The 15,950-nt window shown below is 36.8% G+C and overlaps 1 protein-coding gene across 5 annotated transcripts in view; it reads left to right on the plus strand.

The window, feature by feature from the left end:
• The window catches only part of RASA2 (RAS p21 protein activator 2), a 143,780-nt gene that overhangs the window by 66,958 nt on the left and 60,872 nt on the right, over nucleotides 1-15,950 (plus strand). For all 5 annotated transcript variants that reach the window (XM_082712385.1, XM_082712382.1, XM_082712383.1 and 2 more), the window contains exon 6: nucleotides 14,830-14,913. In XM_082712385.1, coding sequence (XP_082568511.1) covers nucleotides 14,830-14,913 — 84 coding nt within the window. The remainder of the gene's footprint in view (nucleotides 1-14,829; nucleotides 14,914-15,950) is intronic.

Here is a 15,950-nt window from a genome sequence, read left to right on the forward strand (position 1 = left end):
TTAGATTTAAATAGCCACATGTTGGCAAGTGGCTGCAATACTAGAGCTATTCCAGTTAAAAGAAATCTGAATTTTTTTAAGCATTGGCTGATTCAGGACTTGAACATGGAAAAATACAAGATGAGCTCAGAGCATCTGTAGAGTCAGAAAGTAAGAAAGTGCTAATAATAATAATGATGATGATAATAATGCATGCAGAAAAGACATTGAAGCCAGCTTGAAAGACCTCCAAGTAACTAAACTGGGACAATTTCAGCATCATAATAAATAATGAAAATTACAGAAGAAATCCATGAGGCAGTGCTATAGAATAAAAATCCATGAGCCAAAGCTGATATATAAATAAATAAACACATTGGGGAGAAAGGATTACTTTTTCTTTATGAGAATTATAATTAATGAATGTAGGACAGATCATGGAAATAAAAAATCAACATTGGCATACTACAGTAATATTGCATCTTTGGATGCTAAATAAGTGGGCATACGTATGAAGGCAAACAGCATATTTGCATAGTCTCAAAGAATCTCCCCGTAGATGTCTGATAGATATAAACTTACCTGTGTGACCCAAGTTAATATCTTTTGTAATGAGACATCCAGCCTCCTAGTATGATGCATTGAGAAGGACACCAATATGCATAACTTCAGATCATCATGAGGAAACATCAAATTCAAATGAAGGGGTATTCTACAAAAGAGCTGTCTAGTACTGACAAGATCATGGGACGAAGAAGAAAAACTAAGGAAGTGTTTTAGGATGAAAGAGACTAGGAGGACATGACAGCTGAATGCAATGTGAGATCCTTTATTGCATCCTGGATGAGAGAAAGGACATTGGCAAAATTTGAGTAAAGTCCAGAAGATTAATATTATCATTAACATTGTATCAGTGTTGTTTTTCTGTTTCTGTAGTTTTACTCTGGTTAAACAAAATGTTAATTTTGCAAATTTTTGAAAGTCAGAAACTATTTCAAAATAAGAAGTTAAGAAAATTGTCCATACCTGTGCATTTAACGCAGGTCTTTTTCTGAACACTGCCCTCATACATCCACCTATCTTTTTTGGCAGTTCTGCTTTGATGTCTCACATCATTGCAAATTTAACACATTTGAAACTGAAGCATTGACCATCATACCTGTACAGCTTCTCCCCATAGCCTTAGCAGTTGGAACCACCATGGACCTAATTACCCAAGCCAGAAATCTGAGAATCATTTAAAATCTTTTCTTCTCTCTGCCCCCACACACATTGGATCCCTTTCTTATTGATGATATGAAATATTTCTTGAATTTTCTGATTTTTAATATCTAATGACATCTTTCTTCAAACCAGCAACCATTTGTTACCTTGTTTATTTCAGTAGTCTTAGCTGGCCTTCTACTCTGCAGTCCTTTCGCTCCATAGCAACCCAGAGCAGTCTTTTAAAACTTAAATTAGGTCATGTCATTCCCCTGCTAAAACACTTAGTGATTCCTATTTCATTTAGGATAAGACAAACCCTTTATTTGTTTGTTTGTTTGTTTGTTTGTTTATAGGTTATTTATTTATTTATTTATTTGACAGAGAGATCACAAGTAGGCAGAGAGGCAGGCAGAGAGAGAGAGAGGGAAGCAGGCTCCCTGCTGAGAGAGCCCAATGCAGGACTCAACCTTAGGACCCTGAGACCATGACCTGAGCTGAAGGCAGCGGCTTAACCCACTGAGCCACCCAGGCACCCCAAGACAAGCCCTTTAACTTGGCCCATAAGGTTACCCATCTTCTGGCACCGCCTCTCTCAGATTTCATCTTGTGGTACGCTCCTCTTGTTAGGACCCTGAGACCATGACCTGAGCTGAAGGCAGCGGCTTAACCCACTGAGCCACCCAGGCACCCCAAGACAAGCCCTTTAACTTGGCCCATAAGGTTACCCATCTTCTGGCACTGCCTCTCTCAGATTTCATCTTGTGGTACGCTTCCTCTTGTTCATATGTTCACCAGCCTTCTCTCAATTCCTCAAATGTGACATATACTCTTCCTGTTCAGAGATCCAGATCTGTGCTTTTTGCCTGGCATGCCTATTCTTCTTCTAGCTTGTTCCTTCTCATCCTTGAAGTTTTAGCTTAAATATCACTTATTTTAAAATAGGGCACCCTATTTTTTTTTCTTCATAGCACCTTGCCACTATTTGTAATTACTGTTTTATTTTCATTGCTTGTTACCTATTATTTCAAGTAGACTCTAAGCTCCATGAGAGTAGGAACATATTTGTCTTATTTACCTCATCACCCCCAGAGCCTGGCACTAATAGGTGCTAAATAATTCTTTGAAACAACTAAATGAAGAAAGAAGGTAACATTTGTCTTCATAAAGTATGAATAGAAAGTAGCTTGCCTAGAAGAAGTGAGATTTTATTTTTTTCCGGAAAGAAAAAACAATACAGGCAAAAGTGTGGAAGAAGAAACATGGTGAAAGAGAGAGAGAGAATAATTAAAAACAGTCTGCTGTTGCTGAGTATATGAAGCTCAAAGATGGGTGAGATAGACTGAAGCCAGATCTTGGAGTCTCTTAGGTACCAAATGAACTTACAAAGCTTACAAGAGCACATGGAACTCTTGAAAGATTTTAGACAATAGAGTAATATGGACAAATTTACATTTTAGATCAGATTTGTGTCAGCAATTAAGTGTAGAAACTGGGAGGTGAATTTGAAGGGTGTTAGGGTGATCCAAGTAAGAGATGATGGATTCTGACCCAAACAGTTGTTACAGAAATGATAGGATAAATGAAGAAATATTTAAAGAGTAGATTCACTAAAACTTACAGAGTAGATATAGAAAGTGAGGAAGTAGTAATGGATCTTAAGTGTGGCTCCTAGATTTCCAGATTGTGTTACTGGGCGGATGGTGGTGTTTACAACAAAGAGGAAATTCTAGAGGAGGAGCTTCTTTAATAAGAGATGGTAATGAGTTGAGTTTAAGCTGCTCTTGAACATCTGGGTAGGGATTTCCATCAAGCATTTGGATATAAAAATCTTAAACTCTGTGGTGAGAACTCAAATAGAAATAAAAAATTGATGGTAGTTGTAGCCATAAGAATAGATATGATAAAAACAGCCTTAGAGGGAGGTTATATAGTGCAAAGAGACCAGCTGGCTGAGAACAGATCCAGCAGTAGAAGTAGAATAGCAGGAGAGGAAGACACGAGGGAGACAAGAGATATGACGAAAATTAGTAGAGTGTAGGCCAAGGAAGCGAAGAAAGAAGATGTCTTTAAGGAAGGAGGGAGTGATAGGAAGAATTTCATGCAGCCAAGAAAGCTAGTAGGAAGAGCCCTGAAAATAAGGATAGCATTTGACACTTAGGAGGAGTTTAACAAAGAGCGTTTAATGAGGAGAGTTTCCATAGAATGATGAACATAGAAAAAGTAGATTTCAGTAGGGTGAGGAGTGAAAGGGAGGTCAAACAAACGGAAAGACATGGGGTACCTGGGTAGCTCAGTGGGCTAAGCCTCTGCCTTTGGCCCAGGTCATATTCTGAGGGTCCTGGGATCAAGCCCAGCATTGGGCGCTCTGCTCAGCAGGGAGCCCGCTTCCCCCCTCTCTCTCTCTGCCTGCCTCTCTGCCTACTTGTGATCTCCGTCAAATACATAAATAAAATCTTAAAAAAAAAATAAATTTGGAAAGAGAAACAGAAAAATTAAATAGGTACTGGGTGACATGAAGTCCAGGCAGTGCTTTTTATATTAGAGAAACAGACTGAGAGAAAAAACCTGGTGGGGAGGGGTGGGTGAAGAGAGAAAAAAAACAAGTTGAATAAATGGTTGTTTGTTGCTAGTATATAGAAATTTTTTTAAAAAATTGTTTGTATTCTGTAACCTTGTTACATTCACTGATTTGTTCTACTAGTTTGTTTATAGATTCCATTTTCTGTAGGTGATTGTGTCAACTGGATAGACAGTTTTACTTCTTTCTTTTTAGTCTGATACCTCTTATTTCTGTTTCTTGCCTGATCGCAGAGGCTAGAACCTCTAGTACTATATTGAATAGAAGGTGTGAGAACAAATGTCTTTGTCTTATTCCTTATTTTAGAGGGAAAGCATTCAGTTTTTTTACCATTAAGTGTGATGTTAGCTGTTGTTTATCAGATTGAGAAAGTTCCCTTCTGTTCCTGGTTTGCTAAGAATGTTTGTATCAAGAATGTGTATTCACATTATCTTACTCCTTTTCTGTTTTCATCTGTTAATATGGGGAATTTTGTTGATTGAATTTTGAAGTTAAACCAACCTCCACTTGGTCATGTAATTTTATCATTGTTATATTTTGTTGGCTTTGATTTGCTAAAATTTTGTTCAGGTTTTTATGTATCTGTGTTTATGAAGGATGTTGGTCTGTAGTTTTCTTGTAATGTCTTTGTCTGGTTTTGGAATTGGGAATAATGACCTCATTGAATGAATTGGGAAGTATTCTGATCCCCCCCCCCCCCGGTTTTCTGGGGTTGTATATAATTAATATAACTTGTTTTTTACATGAATAGTATAAGAATTCACCAGCGAGGTCTTCTGGGCCTGAAGTGTTTTTGTTTTTTGGTGGGAATGTCTTTAACCAGGAATTTAGTTTTTTAAGTAGACACATAACTATTTAGATTTTTTTTAATGATTTTTTTAAAGATTTTATTTATTTATCTGACAGAGATCACAAGTAGGCAGAGAGGCAGAAAGAGAGAGAGAGAGGAGGAAGCAGACTCTCACCAAGCAGAGAGCCCGATACGGGGCTCGATCCCAGGACCCTGAGATCATGACCTGTGCTGAAAGCAGAGGCCTAACCCTCTGAGCCACCCAGGCACCCCCTTAAATGATTTTTGGTAATTTGTATCTTTTAAGAAATTTGACCGTTTAATCTGAATTGTCCGGGTGTTTGGTATAAAGTTCTTCAAGTTACTCCTTTTTATTCTTTTAATATCTGTAGAGTTTGTAGTGGTGTCATATCACTCATTCCTAATGTTGGTAATATGTGTCTGTATTCTATTTTTCCTATTCAGTCTAGCTAAAGTTTATCAATTTTAATGACCTTCTTAAAGAAGTAGCTTTTGATTTCATTGATTCCTGTATCTTTTGTTTTCTGTTTCAGTTCCCATTCTGTTTTTGTTTACTTCAGGTTTAATTTGCTTTTCTAAGTTTCTTGTGATGGAGGCTAAAGACAGTGACTGAAAACCCTTCTTTTTTCTTAATACAGGTTTTTACTACTATCTATTTTCTTCTGAGTCCTGCTTTAACTGCATCCTTCCAATTTTGATTTGCTGGGTTTTCATTTTAATGTAATTCAAAATATTTTATAGCTTTTCTTTTCTATTCTTCAACCCATGGAATGAATGAAAAAAAAAATGTATATATGTATGTAGTTATTTTGCTTCCAAGTATTTGAGAATTTTCCTGATACCTTCTTGCTTTTTTTTTCTTTTTTAAAAGATTTTATTTATTTGACACCGAGAGAGAAATCACAAGTAGGCAGAGAGGCAGGCAGAGGGAGAGAGAGGAGGAAGCAGGCTCCCCACGGAGCAGAGAGCCCAACATGGGGCTCCATCCCAGGACCCTGGGATCATGACCTGAGCCGAAGGCAGAGGCTTTAACCCACTGAGCCACCCAGGCGCCCCTACCTTCTTGCTTTTGATTTCTAATTTAATTCTGTTGTCCACATATTTTCTATGGTCTTTGCCAAGACTTGCTTTTTGGCCACAAAGTGTTATTTAATCTTGGTACATGTTCTGTGTGCATTTGAAGTGTTTGTTCTCTTCTTTAGATAAAGTATTTTTTAAAAGATTTTATTTATTTATTTAAGAGAAAGTGAGTGAGAGAGAGAGTGAGCCCATCTTTTATTTAAGAGAAAGTGAGTGAGAGAGAGAGTGAGCCCATCAGCAGGGGCAGAAGGAGAGAGAGAAGCAGATTCCCCACAGAGCAAGGAGCCCGATGCGGGGCTCTATCCCAGGACCCAGGGATCATGACCTGAGCCAAAGGTAGACACTTAACCAACTGAACCGCCCACATGTCCCTAGATAGAGTATTTTTAATCAATGTTAATTATATCAGGTAGGTCGACACAGTCTTATTTAACTTTCATTCTTATTGAGAGGAGTGTTGCTATCTCTATTTGTGAATGTCTGTTTCTTCTTTTTTTTTTTTTTTTTAAGTTTTTATTTATTTATTTGACAGGCAGAGATCACAAGTAGGCAGAGAGGCAGGCAGAGAGAGAGAGGAGGAAGCAGGCCCTGCGCTGAGCAGAGCCTGGTGCAGGGCTCGATCCCAGGACTCTGGGATCCTGACCTGAGCCGAAGGCAGAGGCTTTAACCCACTGCGCCACCCAGGCGCCCCTGTCTGTTTCTTCTTGAGTTCTATCAGTTTTTGCTTCATTTGTTTTATAGCTCTAATGTTATGAGCTTAACATTTAGGATTGTTATAACTTCTTAATAAATTGAATTCTCCAGTATTATAAAATGACCCTCTTTGTCCCTGAAAATATTCTTTGTTGTGAAATCTGCTTTGTTTGATATTAATATAGCCTCTCTGGCTGGCAGGCTGGCTTGCTTTGCTTTCTTTTTCTTTCTTCCTTTTGACTACTTTTCTGTTTATTTCCTTCCTTCCTTCCTTCTTCCATGTTTCTAATTTAAATTTAATATTACAAGATTTTTAGTCTAACTTTGACTTTATACTGTATCTCTTTCCTCTTACATTGGAAATCTTAATCCCCGACAACATTAACATAATTATTATCATTATCTTACAAAATATAGCATATAGATTTGAAATAATAATGCCGGTATTACCACTGGCAGGGAGGTTACTGAATGAAGTTTAAAAGGTCTTACTGTATTTGTTCTAAGGATGCAAAGTCAATTAGTATGCTCTTGTCTCTTGAAGTAGCTCTCTTATTGGTTTCTCAGAATTGTTTATTATTTTTAAGGATTGCTTAAGTTTAATTTTACTTTTGAAATATACAAGTTTCTTATGTTTCCACAGTCAGAACTCAGTTGAAATATGTTTGGAGAGGTATTACATTCATTCCCAGCCATCTACCCTCCATATTAGAGTAATTAGAGAATAGAGATTTACCTTACTCTTTTTCACAATTACATAGAATTCCACCATTTAGATTTACTATGAGTAACTTGACCAGACCTTATGGATGAGCATTTGGGTTGTTATCCATAGAATTAGCTTTCTTTTGATTGGTATTAGTATGTATTTCTCCATTCTTTTAACCAGAACCTCTGCTTTTTAATTGGTGTGTTTAGCCATTTACATACATGTTTATTGCTCTGTCTTTATGTTTATCTTTTCTTCTGCCATATCAAATCTTTTGTTAATCCCATTCAGTGTGTTTTTTCATGTCAGATGTATTTTTCATCTCCAGAAGTTCCAACTTCTTATGTTTTCTGTATCTCTATAGAGAGATACAATTTATGAACATGAATACATGAACATATGAGTATAGATTTTAAAATCTATTATTTTTAAATTCTTGCATAATTAACACAGTGTTATATTGGTTTCAGTTATACAATACAGTGATTCATCAGTTCTGTACATTGTTCATTGCCTATCATGATAAGTGTACTCTTAATCCGGTTTACCTATTTCCCCCATCCTCCCGCCCACCTCCCCTCTGGTAACCATCAGTTTGTTGTCTAGTTAAGAGTCTGGTGTTGTGTTTTTTTTTTTTTTTTAAGATGTTATTTATTTATTTGTCAGAGAGAGTGAGCACAGGCAGACAGAGTGTCAGGCAGAGGCAGAGGGAGAAGCGGGCTCCCCGCTGAGCAGGGAGCCCGATGTGGGACTCGATCCCAGGACGCTGGGATCATGACCTGAGCCGAAGGCAGCCACTTAACCAACTGAGCCACCCAGGCATCCCAAGAGTCTGGTGTTTTTTATTCTTTGTTTGATTTGTTTCTTAAATTCTTAATGTGAGTGAAATCATATGGTATTTGTCTTTCACTGACTTTTTCCTTAGTGTAATATCCTCTAAATGGATCCATCCATGTTGTTGCAAATGGCAAGATTTCATACTCTTTTATGGATTAGTAATATTCTGTATGTACATACTACCTCTTTATCCATCCGTCTATTAATGGACACATGGGTTGCTTCCATAATTTGGTTATTGTAAATAATACTGCAGTAATCAGGGGTGCCTGGGTGGCTTAGTTGTTAAGCATCTGCCTTTGGCTCAGGTCATGATGATCGAGCCCTGCAATGGGCTCCTTGCTCAGCAGGAAGCCTGCTTCTCCTTCTCCCACTCCCCCTGCTTGTGTTCCCTCTCTCTCCGTCTCTCTCTCTGTCAAATAAATAAATAAAATCTTAAAAAAAAAACTGCAGTAAACATAAGGAGTGCATATATCTTTTCAAATTAGTGTTTTCATATTTTTTGGGTAAAGGTTCAGTAGTAGAATTACTGAATCACATGGTAATTCTATTTTTGTATTTTTGAGGAAGCTCCATCCTATTTTTCCTGGTGGCTACACCAGTTTGCATTCTCACTAACAGTACAGGAGGGTTCCTTTTTCTCCACATCCTTGTTAGTGCTTCTTGTTTTTTGTGTTTTTTATACTGGCCATTCTGACTAATGTGAGGTGGTATCTCAGTGTGGTTTTCATTTGTATTTCCTTGATGATGAGTAATTTTAAGCATCTTCTCATGTATCTATTGGCCGTCTGCATGTCTTCTTTGGAGAAATGTCTGTGCGTGTCTTCTGCCCATTTTTAGATTCGATTACTTGTTTTTGGGGTGTTGAGTTGTGTAAATTCTTTATGTATTTTGGATACTAACCCTTTATTGGACATATCATTTGCAAATACCTTCTCCTGTTCAGTAGATTGTCTTTTAGTTTTGTTAGTTCCTTTCTTTGCTGTGCTTTTTATTTTGATACAGTCCCAATATTTTACTTTTGCTTTTGTTTCCATTACCTGAGGAAACTTACCTAGAAAAATGTTGCTGCAGCCAGTGTCAGAGAAATTACTGCCTATGTTCTCTTCTAGAATTTTTATGGCCTCAGGTGTCACATTTAGATTCTTAATCCATTTTGAGATTTTTTTTTTTATGGTATAAGAAAAAGTGGTCCAGTTTCATTCTTTGTCATGTATCTGTCCAGTTTTCTCAACACCATTTGTTGAAGAGACTGTCTTTTTCCCATTTCATATCCTTGCTTCCTTTGTCGAAGATTAATCATATAATCATGGGTTTATTTCTGGGCTCTCTGTTCTGTTCCATTAATCTGTATGACTTTTTTTTGTGCCAGTACCCTACTGTTTTGATTACTATGGATACATAGTGTATCTTGAAATCTGGGATTGCAGTACTTCAGTACTTTGTTTTCAAGATTGATTTGGCTAGAGGCGCCTGGGTGGCTCAGTGGGTTAAGCCTCTTCCACTGACTCAGATCATGATCTCAGGGTCCTGGGATCGAGCCCCTCATTGGGCTGTCAGCTCTGCAGGATGCCTGCTTCCCCCTCTCTCTCTGCCTGCCTCTCTGCCTACTTGTGATCTTTCTCTCTGTCAAATAAATAAAATCTTTATTTTTTTTAAAAAAGTGTAATGTGTAAGCCTGATGGTTCACAGACCTGTACCCCTGGGGCAAATAATACATTATGTGTGGATTTTTTTTTTTTAAGATTTTATTTATTTATTTGACAGAGAGAAATCACAAGTAGATGGAGAGGCAGGCAGAGAGAGAGAGGGAGGGAAGCAGGCTCCCTGCCGAGCAGAGAGTCCCATGCGGGACTCGATCCCAGGACCCTGAGATCATGACCCGAGCCGAAGACAGCGGCCCAACCCACTGAGCCACCCAGGCGCCCCTATGTGTGGATTTTTAAAAAAAAGATTATTTTGGCTATTCAGAGTCTTTTGTGGTTCCATACAAATTTTAGGATTGTTTATTCTAGTTCTGTGAACAAGGCTGTTGTTGTTTTGAAAGGGATTGCATTAAATGTGTACCTTGCTTTGAGTAGTATGGATTTTAGCAATATTTGTTCTCCCAATCCATGAGCATGAAATACCTTTCCATGTGTTTCTGTCATCTTCACTTTCTTTGATCAGTGTATTATAATTAACAGAGTACAGATCTTCCACTTCTTTGGCTATGTTTATTACTAGGCATTTTATTATTTTGGACACAATTATAAATGGGATTTTTTCTTAATTTCTCTGTTCTATTTAATTATTAATGTATAGAAATGCAATGAATTTCTGTATATTGATTTTGTATTGTGAAACCTTACTGAAATCATTTAGGAGTTCTAGTTTTTTGGTGGAGTTTTTAGGGGTTTCTATATACAGTAGTGTGTCATCTACAAATAGTGAAAGTTTTACTTCTTACCATTTGGATGTCTTTTATTTTTGTTTTCTGATTGCTGTGGCTAGGACTTCAGTACTGTGTTGAATAAAAGTGATGAGACTGGACATTCTTGTTTTATTTCTGATCTTAACAGGGAAAACTCTTGTTTTTTTCCCATTAAGGATGTTGTTAGCTGTGGGTTTTTCATAGAAGGCATTCATTATGTTGAGGTATGTTCCCTCTAAACTTATTTTAATGAGGGTTTTTATCATGAATGGATGTCCTACTTTGTTCAGTGCTTTTTCTGTATCTGTTGAAATGACCATGTGGTTTTCATCCTTTCTCTTGTTGATGTGATATATCGCATAGATTGATTTGTGAATATTGAAACCACCCTTGCATTCTGGGAATAAATCCCACTCGATCACAATGAATGATTTTTTAAAATATATTATTGGATTTGATCTGCTAATTTTTTGTTGAGTATTTCTGCCTCTACTTTCATCAGAAATTTTAGCTTGTAGTTCCCTTTTTTTGTAGTGTCTTTATCTGGTGTTGGTATCAGGGTAATGCTGGCCTCATAGAATGAATTTAGAAGCCTTCCTGTCTCTTGTATTTTTTGTAATAGTTTGAAAAGAATAGATATTAACTCATCTTTAAATGTTTGATAGAATTCACCAGTGACACCGTCTGGTCCTAGACTTTTATTTGTTGGAAAGGTTTTGATTATTGATTCGATTTCAGTGCTGGTAATTATCTGTTCACATTTTCCATTTTTTCCTAATTCAGTTTTGGAAACTTGGATATTTCTAGGAATTTGTCTATTTTAGGTTGTCCGGCACATAAATTTTTCATACTGTTCTCTAATTATCCTTTTTATTTCTGTGGTGTCAGTTGTTATTTCTCCTCTTTCGTTTCTGATTTTGTTTTCAAGTCCTCTCTTGCTCTGTTTCCCCCTCTCCCCCTCTGGGGATTCTGGCTAAAGGTTTATCAATTTTGTTGATATTTTCAAAGAACCAGCTTCTGGTTTCATTGATATGTTTTGTTTTTTAAGTTTCTATTTCATTTATTTCTCTGATCTTTATTTCCTTCCTCTTACTGGTTTCTTGAGTTTTGGTGTGCTGCTTTTTCTAGCTCATTTATGTGCAAGATTAGGTTGTTTATTTGGGATTTTTATTGTTTCTTGACATATCATTATGGCTCATTTTTTTTTTATTCTTTGTGTTCTTGGTTATTTTCTATTTGATTCTAGGCATTATGAAGTTTCTGGATATTTTTATATTTTTATCAGTATACTTGAGGACCCAGTTAAGTAACTTGGAAACAGTTTCATTCTTTTGTGGTTTGCTTTTAAACTTTGATGGATGGAATAAGAACAGCTTTTAGTCTTGGACTTACATTTTCTCAGTCCTGAGGCAGCATCTATAAATTACCAGGTTTCATAATATGGCTGGTAGGACCTTGTGCTAACTATTTGTAAGCGCTTCAAGAATTGTTCCTTCTGCCTTTTTTTTTTTTAAGATTTTATTTATTTATTTGAGAGAGAGAGAAGCAAGAGAGCATGAGTGGGGGGAGAGGGAGAAGCAGACTCCCCACTGAGCAGAAAGCCCTGATTCGGGGCTTAATCTAGGACCTCAGGATTACAATTCAAGCTAAAGGCCTTCTGCTCTTTTCAGATGATTCTTTCTCTAGTCTCAGTTTCCTTACATACACATGCTTATCAACACTCTGCTAATCACTCCAGAGGGATTCTTGTAGCTCTCTGGAATTTTCTTTTTGTGCAGCTCTTCTTTTCTCTGGTACTCTGCCTTTGAAACTCTAGTTCCCAACTAAAAATTCTCCTTCTAGCAATATGGTGGGAGAGTTAGGGGCTTATGTCATTTCTTCTGCCCTCAGAGATCAGTGTATTGCACTGCCAGTTTTTGTTCTTTTTTCCCCCCCAGTTATTTCAGGCCGGGAAGTAATTCTGTTCCCTCTTACTCCATCTTAGCTGTACATAGATATTAACACTTGTCTTCTAGTGTAAAAACAAACCTCAAGGAAGAGATTCAGGTCATTCTGTATTTTAAACAAGTTTGGACTAAATTTATTTTCCTTTGCAATTTCTAGAAAATGTATTAATATCAAATGTCATAGTTAAACAAAATGTAAGATCATTTGGTATACTAAGCTCATTTTCAACATTTGTTTTCTGCTCATCCGTGGTTTATGGTATGAATTTGCTTGATTCACTGATTAGAAGAATAGTTGAATCTAGGTAATTAGAAAAATATTTCATGACATGCAGTAAATAACATAATTTGTATTTAATAGTCTTAAGTTTGTCAGAAAACAATTTTTTAAAAGATTTTATTTATTTATTTGACACAGAGAGAGAGAGAGAAAGATCACAAGTAGGTAGAGACAGGCAGACAGGGGAGGGGAAAGAGCAGAGAGCCCCATGTGGGGCTCAATCCCAGGACCCTGAGATCATGACCTGAGCCGAAGGCAAAGGCTTTAACCCACTGATCCACCCAGGTGCACCCCCCCTTTTTTTAAACTTTTTTTTTTTTTTGTAAGATTATTTATTTATTTATTTATTTATTTGACAGAGAGAGAAATAGAGAGAGATCACAAGTAGGCAGAGAGGCAGGCAGAGACAGAGAGAGAGTGAAGCAGGCTCCCCGCTGAGAGAGAGCCTGATAGTGGGGCTCCATCCCAGGACTCTGGGATCATGACCTGAGCTGAAGGCAGAGGCTTTAACCCACTGAGCCACCCAGGCGCCCCTGTCAGAAAACAATTTTAAAACTGTTTTACATTTAAAAATTAAGACCACTTCTGATGATTTCTGTAGATTCATACTTTTGGCTTATGGGCATCATTGTTTGGCTTTGTGGAATATTCTTATAGAAATCTTGGTGTAATGAACTGCATTTTTCTCAGGTTTTTTATAACTCATAAAATTACAGTGGCTTTCTGGGGTACTTGGGTGGCTCAGTTGGTTAAGCGGCTGCCTTCAGCTCAGGTCATGATCCCAGAGTCCTGGGATCGAGCCCCACATCAGGATCCCTGCTCAGCAGAGAGCCTGCTTCTCCTTCCTCTGCCTGCTGCTCTGCGTACTTGTGGTCTCTCTCTCTCTCTCTCTCTCTCTCTCTAATAAGTGAATAAAATCTTAAAAAAAAATTATAGTGGCTTTCTGTAATTAAGATTTCTTAATTAATACATACATGAGATAAATTTGGTATTACAAGGAGAGTAATACAATAAATTCAGGCGCAATAGGGAATGTGGAAAGACACTGGACTTCAGAAACAGTTAAGAAAGTAGAAGTTGTGTCTTGGCCCACTTTGTACTAGTTGTATTACCTTTAGCCTTTTTTTGTTCCTGTGTTACATAATCTTTTTGGTCCTTTCTTCTTTAAGGTGTTTTTTCTCAAAGGCAGTTGTGGGAGTTAGATACATTTTGTGAAAATACATTGTAAACTACAAGTGCTGTGTAAAAAACCAAGTATCATTTTGAGATTCAGCCTGAGGATTATAAATTTCAAACAGTATGTAGTTGGAAAATTTGACTGTACCCTGAGCCTAACATTTTAATAACCAGAAGTATTATCTTGGCCTGTGCTTTCTTTGGTTAGTTTCAGAAATTTTTTAAATTTGATTTTTGATATGCAGTTTAATAGACATGAGTCATATTATCATTTCTTTCTTTGCTTGGCAGCACAGCATATACACTTCACCCACATATATGATCTGTGGGTTGTGGAGAGAAATAAGGATGTTGCTCAGTAGCCCACGTATTTCAACAAAGAATACTCTTCAGTAACTCTCATGAGTTTCTCTTAAACATTAGGAAAGGCAGACCCTTAAATGTTAAACTAAATATGTGAACTCAATATTGAGTGAGAAAATGTGAGGAGCAGACCATTAAGTTAAATTCTATGTCCTCTGTAAATACCAGGGACTTTACCTGTAGAGCTGATTAGAAGACCTTGGTTTTTAAGTTCTGAAACATTTCTTGTAGAGTGATACAGGAGCTGTTACTGAGACTCAAAATAAAAGGCTACAGAATTGTGGGAGGCTTGCCCTCTATTTATGAATCAGATTTTAAGTGGAAACCACAGTCGTTTCCTTGTTTCTCATTCATGCTTTAGCAGAGGATGTGATGCCATAGATCTAGCTTGGTTTGTAGTTTCTCCTTTAAGGTTCACACCACATTCTTTTCCTGTTTAGAAGCCACAGCAGTTTTAATATATTATCAAACCACAGAATGTACCTTGCTGGATATTTACTTGGGGAATGTGTGCTACATATTATTTGGTAGAGCCAATACTGACCGTGGCAGACTGGTTTAAGTCATATTTCGGAAATACAGCATAAGTAGATAAAAGTGCACAATATAGATAGATGTATTTGGGGTAGGTGTGATATATAGGCATACATCTGCACACTTGTGGAAAACAATTTTAACCCTTTGATTAATTTTATATTTTAAAATAATGCTTTATATTGTTTAACTTGAATATATGTTAATTTTTTTTTCTTTCTTAGCATCATGGCATGCCATGGGTTGCCTCTCATAAATGGACAAAGCTGTGACCCTTATGCAACAGTTTCTCTAGTGGGCCCTTCTAGGTAATGTTTTGTTTTGTTTTTTAAGTTTTTATTTGAATTCCAGTTAACATACACTATAATATTAGTTTCAGGTGTATAATACAGTGATCCAACATTTCCATACAACACCCAGTGCTCATCACATGTGCACTCCTTAATCCCCATCCCCTATTTCTCCCACCCCCCATTTCTCCTATGCCCCCACCCACCTCCCTGCTGCTAATCATTAGTTTGCTTTCTGTAGTTAAGAGTCAGTGTTTCTTGATTTGCCTCTCTTTTTTTTTCCCCCATGCTGATTTGTTTCTGAAATTCCACATATGAGTGAAATCATATGGTATCTGTCTTTCTCTGACTGGCTTATTTCACTTAGCCTAATACTCTCTAACTCCATCCATGTCATTGGTAGGTAGTGTTTATTGAATTATTATTAGATTTTTCTTAACTCTAAACACATAATTTCAAACATGCCTTTATTTTCCATAAGTACACTGATTTTAATCCAGAAATGTAAACATCTCTGGATCTGAAGACTTAGTATGTATATGGGCTTAAATGATTTCCTTCTTCGATAGTAGATGCTTCATTACATTGAAATGATCACTGGTTGGCTTCTATTTGTAACCTGGAGTTAGGAATTCAGAGTAGGAGAGCAAATTATTATTAGATTTTTATGTTTTAAAATGTGACTTTAAGAATTAAAAGATTAAGATTTTAAGAAAAATGCTAAATGGTTATTTATGACACAAAGTTAATGAATGCTTTGAAAGAAACATTTTTAGTGAGTTCTGTTATACATTTGCAAACAACCAAGTCCTATTCTTATAGAAAGAAAGTAGATGCCATTTCAGATATGCTGGACTCTTAGACTGTGGGGAGCAATGTTAGTTTTATAGTAGTTAAAATGTTCTTTAAAACATAAATTTGACCTTCCTCACTCATCATTGGCCTTCCTACCTTCAAATGTCTTAGATTTTATATGGGTAAATCCTGTTTTAAGAAATGCTAGCTCAGATTCCCAAGGCAGTTTCCATATTTTTATCTGGAAAACTGCTAGGAAC

Source organism: Mustela nivalis, assembly GCF_964662115.1.
Source record: "Mustela nivalis genome assembly, chromosome: 1".
NCBI lineage: Eukaryota > Metazoa > Chordata > Mammalia > Carnivora > Mustelidae > Mustela > Mustela nivalis.